Below are 7,442 nucleotides of genomic sequence, written 5' to 3'. Positions count from 1 at the left end.
GCATTTGTCAGAAAAGATTTTGTTATATTTGCGTCGCAAGCATCTTGATTTAAGGATGTTTAGGTATTTGTACTGGAAAACAAGACAAAAAAAGAACACTGAAGAAAATATTAGTTTTAACAGTACATGCAATATTTAATACCATGGCTTTAAGACTTTGTGCTCTGATTTAACAACATTTTAGGCCTCAACTTGAGGAATAAAGACTTTTTCAGACTGTTTAAGATTGTCATAAGAACTACTAGCAGTTAACCAAAGGAGATTCAAATTAGACCAATCCACATTTCTATGAAATTGACTTCAGTCTTCTAGTTAAAATGAGATGACTAACTCGTGAGACTAGTCTAAGCAGTCTAACCATCACCAGCTGCTGAGGAAAGCACAAGAACCAAACAAGCGATGATTCACCAGTCTTTTATTACAGCAAAAATATCTGGATGTGCAAACAGTCACACCCTTTCGCAAGAAACAGATGGAATGATTGAGCCCAAGTTTGTTCCATCCATCCATCAACATCACAAATGTCCATGTGTCCAGTTTACGCAGCACGACGGCAGCAGGCGAAGGCGAGAACAACTCATTGTCCGTCAGCTGCCATAAATACTCAAATACATTTGGTATGAACTGTACAATAAGAGAAAACGTCTGCACTTTACATATAAAAGAAACAACGAAAAACAGTGTAAATCATGTTCTAAAATTAGAAGAGAAAAAAATCACCAAGACCTAGAGCTGGGAGAATAAATCGATGCATCACGATTCCTGGATCGATTCGGAGCTTAGTTTTTAACAGCAGATGGCGCTCTGATCTAGGTTTTAACCACACACTCAAATGCTCACGAAGTGCTCTTGTGCCTTCGGCTGAGTCCTGTAAGTGGTTAAATCTACTTGCACCTCGGCTTTTATGATGTGAGATTAATGTAAACAAAGCCCACTATGAACACCCTTGTAATTCACTTCAACCTTTTCAAAATATATGAATGATTATTTTATGTTCAAGTGGTGTGTGTGTGGAAACCCAGGTAAAAAAAAAAACATCCATAATGTACTTAAAGTGATATATTTTCGCACACTAATTTTGTACTTAATATACTATTCTATAGTACTTCTTAAGATCAACACAACTGTGCTATTTTGGGACACCATGAATATGAACTAAAATGTACTTTTCACATAATACACTGAAAAAAAAAAGATTCATTGAATTTACTCAATTTATTTAAGGTAAGTGGTTGCAATTAATTTATTTTAGCTACATTTAAATAAACAAATGTATTGACTACCTTTCAACATATATTTTTTTAATTAAATGTAGCTAAAATATTGTTTTTCAGTGTATCTCTATATTAAAAACTGTATTTAGTCACCACTTGAACCCATCTTTCATACACTAGTACACTCAAGTGGTGACTAAATGCATTTTTTAAATACAGAGATAGTTTGTTAAAAGCACATTTTAATTTATATTCAGTGTCCCAAAATAGCACAGTTGAGTACACTTAGTTTATCTTAAGAAGTACTAAAGAATAATTTTTAGTATACTAAGTACAACATTAGTGTGCAAAAATAGAGCACTTTAAGCACATTATGGAAGTGCACTTTTTTTTAACCTGGAAGGGAACTGGAAGAAAGCAGAGTACAGCTGTTTCTAAAGCATGCAGTGCCATCTACTGTTCAAAAGTAAGCTCAGAATCGATCCACAAATTGCGATGCATGGATTTATTGTCCCAGCCCTACTAAGATCTGAGATTCGAAGCAGTAATTACGAGCAGGCGATGGACTCCAGCTGCTGCTCGGCCTCGGCGGCCATGGCTGCGGCCTGGAGCTGCTCGGTTTCGCTCTGCAGCTGTTTGCGCTCGCTGTGCATGTTGTTCTCGTGTCTCTTCAGGTCGGAGGCTTTGGCGAAGGCCTTGGTGCAGGAGCCGCACACGAAGGGCTTCTCTCCTCGGTGGCGTCGCTCGTGGTCCTTCAGGTGCGACTTGTGTTTGAAAGCCTTCTCACACATCTGGCAGCTAAACGGCCGCTCGTTGCTGTGCACGCGCTCATGTTTCTTCAAATCCGGCGCGCGGATGAACGATTTCCCGCAGGCTTCGCAGCGATACGGCTTGAAGCCCGTGTGGATCTTCAGGTGCTCCTTTAAATGCGCCTGAGTGGTGAAGGCTTTGGTGCAGATCTCACAGGCGAATGGCCGGTCGGCCGAGTGTAGCTTCTCGTGTTTCCTCAAGCGGTTTTCGTCGATGAAGCTCTTTCCGCAAACTTGGCATGCCAGCTGATCGCGATGGCCGTAGAGCAGATACTCAAACTTCATGTTGGCGGCGGCCGTCGTCCATCCCGGCGGCTGCTCGTCTTTTACATCGCCCATGCTTTCGGCGAACGAAAGCGTCTGGGTGTGAGCCGCCAACTCTTTGGGTTCTCCATCCATTGCTTCCACCTCTTGATCGTAGCAGCTCACTTTGTGCACCTCCTCCTGCGCGAGCTCCTTCAGAATGGCCTCCTGCACTCGTAACGCATTATTCGGCGATTTGTCCAAATCGTGATTGCCTTGAGGCTCCTCTACGATGTCGTCTGAAGGCGCGTCGTCTTGGTCACCGAGCACCTGGACTTCGCTGTCTTGACTCAGCGGCGGATCTTCTGCTGGAAGCCCCATTTTCACCATATCATACGGGAACTTTGCATTCCTGGGGTCGTTTTTCTCGTCAGGCGACATGTCGCGTTTTTGCGAGCAGAGTTTGTCTAAAAAGCGTATGCCGAGGATCTGTCCCGAGGACATCATTAGATTCACATCCTTCTTCTTCACTGAGATCCTGGCGGTGTACATGTAATTCAGCACCTCCTCGAAGATGTCAGAGCGGATGAAATCGATCTCGATGACGGACGAACTGTCCACTTCGTGTTTCTTAAAGAGTTTCTTAAAGTAGTTGCTGCACGCCGCCAACACACAGCGATGCGCCCTAAATTTCACATCCTCTACTACCACAGCGATGTCGCAATGCTCGCCCTCCAAACGCTGCTCGTTTAGTAGCTTCAGAAAGATGGTCTTGTGTTCATCGTCCACATACTTCACAGTTTCGGACATGCTGGAGCGGGATCCTACGGGAAGAGCATGAAATATTGGTCAATTAATAAAAATAGCGATCGAATCAAATGAAAATACCACAAAACTTTTGGGATACATCATGGTACATTCATCAAACAATCACAACCACTACTTTAGCCTGATGATACACGGTAGCACTGCTTCGTAAAGCTTTGAAACTTTAGTGAATCAATTGTTTCGAAACACTGATTCAGAGCGTGTATCAAACTGCCAAAGTCACGTGATTTTAGTAAACGAGGCTTCATTACGTAATAACTATTTAGAAAAGTTTCTAAATTTCAATGGTTCGCCGCTGGGGGGGGGGGCGATCTCTGTGAACCCGTGAATCATACAAGTTCATTGAGATCGATCGGTTTCATCAATTTGTAGACATTTTAACGAGATAATTGTGTAATTAAAAGGATGAGAAGTAGTTAATAGTCTCTTACTGGCCTCTATATACAAGCTCTCCATAAAACAAACAAAACAAGATGCTCAAAAAGTTGCCCCGTGTATCATCAGATGTAGGGCTGCACGATTATGACAAAAAATTGTAATTGTCGATTATTCTCTTAAAACTGTAATTGCGATAATTAATTACGATTATCACAATGTTTGTACCATTGTTTAAAGCAACCGCGAGCTATGTTTTTACATGAAAATAAACAAGCTGAAAAACCTTTATTGCTTTTCTATAGTATTAAACCACAAATGTCAACTATACATTTGATTGGTTTCTCCTTGAAAAAAAAAGCATTATAATACTATACTAAACAACAGGAAAACCCCTTAAGATAACCTGTAGAAAGAAAAGGAACATCTTAAGTACGCAGAATAACATCAGTGGTCATTGAACAATTAATTGCCGTAATTGTGCAGCCCTATAATGAGTTTTTTTGACAAGTTTTGCGTAATTTGTCAAAACAAATTAGTGGCCATTGTCTGCTAAAATGACTAAAAACGCTGTATTAAGCTGCCAAGACTTTGCGAAGAAAGAAAGAAACCTCTACACATCTGTGCACATACGCACTGCTATAAACTAAACATGTAATATGCATGCGCATGACATCACTGTTTACACAAATTCATGTTTTTGTACTTTACACCGAGACAATAAAGGCATCGTTTTAAAACATGTGCACCTGTTTTCAAAAGTTTTCAGCCCCCCAAAACATCACTGTCGTGTAAATAAACGGCCAACACAACTTTTCTGTTTTTAGAAACTGTTGTGTAAATACACCCCCCAGATCCATAGAACTTACATAGCCAAAAATAATGGTACCTATTATTTATGATGCATTTAAGATTGTTTAGTCATTTCAATGCTTTGTTTACATTAATCAGACACATAAATGCATAAACTGAATGTCATGATGTCTCTCTATAAATAATGTGTATGTGTGTCGGACAAAACAACTGAATGAAGTCTGTATATGCATCATTATAATAATAAATAATCATTAAATTATATCTGACCCTGGAGCACAAAAGCAGTCATGAGTAACACAGGTATATCTGTAGCAATAGCCAACAATACATTGTATGGATCAAAATTATACATTTCTCTTTTATGCCAAAAATCATTAGGATATTAAGATCATGTTCCATCAAGATATTTAGTACATTTCCTACCGTAAATATATCAAAACTTCATTTTTGATTAGTAATATGCATTGCTAAGAACTTCATTTGAACAACTTTAAAGGAGATTTTCTCAATATTTAGATTTTTTTGCTCCCTCAGATTCCAGATTTTCAAATAGTTGTATCTCAGACAAATATTGTCCGATCATAACAAACCATACATCAATGGAAAGATCATTTATTCAGCTTTAAATATATACATATTTATTCAGATGACCTACAAATATCAATAAAAAAGGACTCTTATGACCAGGGTCACACAATAAATGCATTAAAGACATATTTAGACGATACCTTGATGGACACATGATGCTTGTAGTTTGCGCTGAATGGACTGAAACGGGCCACAAACGCCGAAACTACTTTATTTAAACACCTCCAAACAGACGAGCTGTGTTTTTATCTCACTAAAAGACTGATATGATCTCTAAATATCTCGTTCTGTCCACAAACTGAAGTTTGATTCGTCTATTTAGCCGTTTCTGCGCTAGTCTGCTTCGCTTCTCTGGATGCTAATCTTAGCATTAGCACATAAATCATCGCCGATGGCTTTAATCGAAATTAAACGAGAGAAAACGGCGAGCTCTCCGCAGCGCTTCCCGCTAGACGAGTCCGTGAAACCGTGGAGCGTCGATCAGCACCGGAGAGCACCGGAACGCTCGGTAAACGGGACCGCGGCGCGCTGAGGCGGATTTAGTGGCGCGAGCTGCGCGGGCCATGAGGAACACTCCCGCGCCGGGCGCGCGCAGCCATCCCGCGCAAAACATTATGCAATAATTCAGCAGCCGCTTCGGTCCGCTCCAAAAATCTGTTTCTTACCTTTATTGTGCTTTATTGCGATCCACAGGGAAAGTGTGTGTTAAATGGCACGAAAGCCAGAGCAGAATTGATTAGTTTGTTGTTGTGTGCGAGGCCGAGGACGAGCATAGGCGGAAGCGCAGCGCGGGGTTGCCAGGTTTCCTATAAAACCCTCCCGAATCACAACTGCCCCAAATATAGCCTCTCAGTCAAATACAGCTCTTCCTCTGATAGAAGCCGCTTTCCAGCCCGCATCAATACAAATACTATAGTGATACTACAGTAAAGTGTATTATACTGTATTATAGTATTGACAACACTTAGTTAATGAATGCTACAGTATACTGTGTATAGTGAACGGAGAAACTGTAATAAATACTGTAGTATACTTTAGGTGTTTTACTACGGTAAGCTGTAGTGTATTGTAGTATAATATACTCTAAATTTATAGAAAACTATACAGTATTGGGTAAAGTCATTTATTTATATTACTATAGTTGTTAATTTACCACAGAAAGAATTACCACAACACATTAATTCAAGTACTTTACTATAGTATGGTTTGAAAACACTACAGTATTTACTATAAATTACTAAAGTATTTTTTAGGGGCTAAATATCATAGATAGGCCTATATTCAGTGCTGAAGTACATGTAACGGAATTACGCAATACCCTCGTCAAAACGACCCGAAAATGATTTTCAAAGATTTTTTAAAAAACGAGCGTTGATTGTTATGATCCAAGACTTCTTGACTTCTGTCACACTTGCACTGGGAACACACACAAACATTTGAGTGGATTCGAAGATGTTAACTGGGTGCAAAAAAAAAGTAACAAAAGTGTCCCTCGCGGGTCAATTTGACCCGGACCCAAGAGAGCATAGAATTTATGAAAAACTTTGTTGTTTTTTTTATTTGAATTTTGTCACACTTGATCACAGAGAACACACACAAACATTTGAGTTGATTTGATGATTTTATGTGGTGAAATTATGTATGTAAATATGCTAATTAGCATTAAAAAATCCAGAATTTAAGGAAAATAAAATAAAAAATCACCAAAAATAATTAGGAAAAAAAATTAATTTTTTAAAAATACAGTTACTAAATGTTAACGATTACAAAGGGGGTTGGATTTCTTTCCCACTGCTCTAAAACACGAGACAGCAGTGTTTCAGGAGTTTAGGACACATGCTTTTTCCATAACTGTTTTATTTCCTATTTGGGTTTATGGATATGCTTTATTTTGTAAGAATTAAATTAAGAATCTTTTAAGAATGAAACAGTTTTTTTCCAAGGCGTTGTTAGATGCCCTGTCAAAAACAGTATCATAGCTATTAAACTATTTCTTATGATTTTAAATTCGTATTTAACCTCAGAATGATCTCAAAGTAAAAAAGAGGTGCTAAAGCTGGATTTTGTGGTGGCTGTGCTTTAAAATTCAATCTTAATTCAAGTGAAGAAAGATTTTGAAAATCCTATTTATGGATCCCATAGGAATGAATGAGAAGTGCCGTAAAATCAATCACACCTGTCGCAAAAAGTCAGTGACTTCTTTTATAAAACAGTTTTTTTTTTTTGTGGTAAACACTAAAAATAGTTAAATCCAAAAGAATAGTTTATTGTAAAAGATGTAGGACAGGGGTCCAAGCCACGGCCTGCTATCTCTCCTGTGGCGGTCCGGAGGGATCTGCAGAAGGTGGGCAAACTACAGGTGTTTTCATCCAGCCCGCGGGGCAGTTCCAAAATAGCTCATTTGATGCAATATCAGTAATATCTGATAGATAGCATGTAGCATGTAGTGCAGTATATCACCCCTGATTCACTCCAGTCCATCCGCGGCACGGCTCTCCGTGGATATATATATATATATAGTCAAAATAGCTATATACACTACAAAACTGGCACAATTGTAAATAAATTA

At 39.0% G+C, this 7,442-nt stretch overlaps 1 protein-coding gene across 2 annotated transcripts; it reads right to left on the bottom strand.

Annotated features, from left to right (window-relative positions):
* Positions 1-397: 397 nt before the first annotated feature.
* Positions 398-5,683, bottom strand: LOC306862982 (zinc finger and BTB domain-containing protein 14-like). Of its 2 annotated transcripts, none has more exons than XM_079406110.1 (2): positions 5,539-5,683; positions 398-3,090 (listed from the first exon to the last, which is right to left on the bottom strand). In XM_079406110.1, the coding sequence occupies exon 2, from the start codon at positions 3,074-3,076 to the stop codon at positions 1,763-1,765; it is 1,314 nt and encodes a 437-aa protein (XP_079262236.1). In that variant the 5' UTR covers positions 3,077-3,090; positions 5,539-5,683; the 3' UTR covers positions 398-1,762. The 2 variants fall into 2 exon arrangements, with proteins under 2 accessions (XP_079262236.1, XP_079262235.1); XM_079406109.1 differs by lacking the exon at positions 5,539-5,683 and adding an exon at positions 5,014-5,466.
* Between the last annotated feature and the right edge of the window lie 1,759 nt (positions 5,684-7,442).

This window comes from Barbus barbus (genome assembly GCF_936440315.1).
Source record: "Barbus barbus genome assembly, chromosome: 44".
Taxonomy (NCBI): Eukaryota; Metazoa; Chordata; class Actinopteri; order Cypriniformes; family Cyprinidae; genus Barbus; species Barbus barbus.
The sequence above is the reverse complement of the archived record's forward strand: the minus strand, read 5'-3'. Positions and strand labels throughout refer to the sequence as shown.

Coding starts and splice junctions, on each gene's coding strand:
- LOC306862982 (XM_079406110.1), bottom strand. CDS start 3,076: ATGTCCGAAACTGTGAAGTATGTGGACGATGAACACAAGACCATCTTT.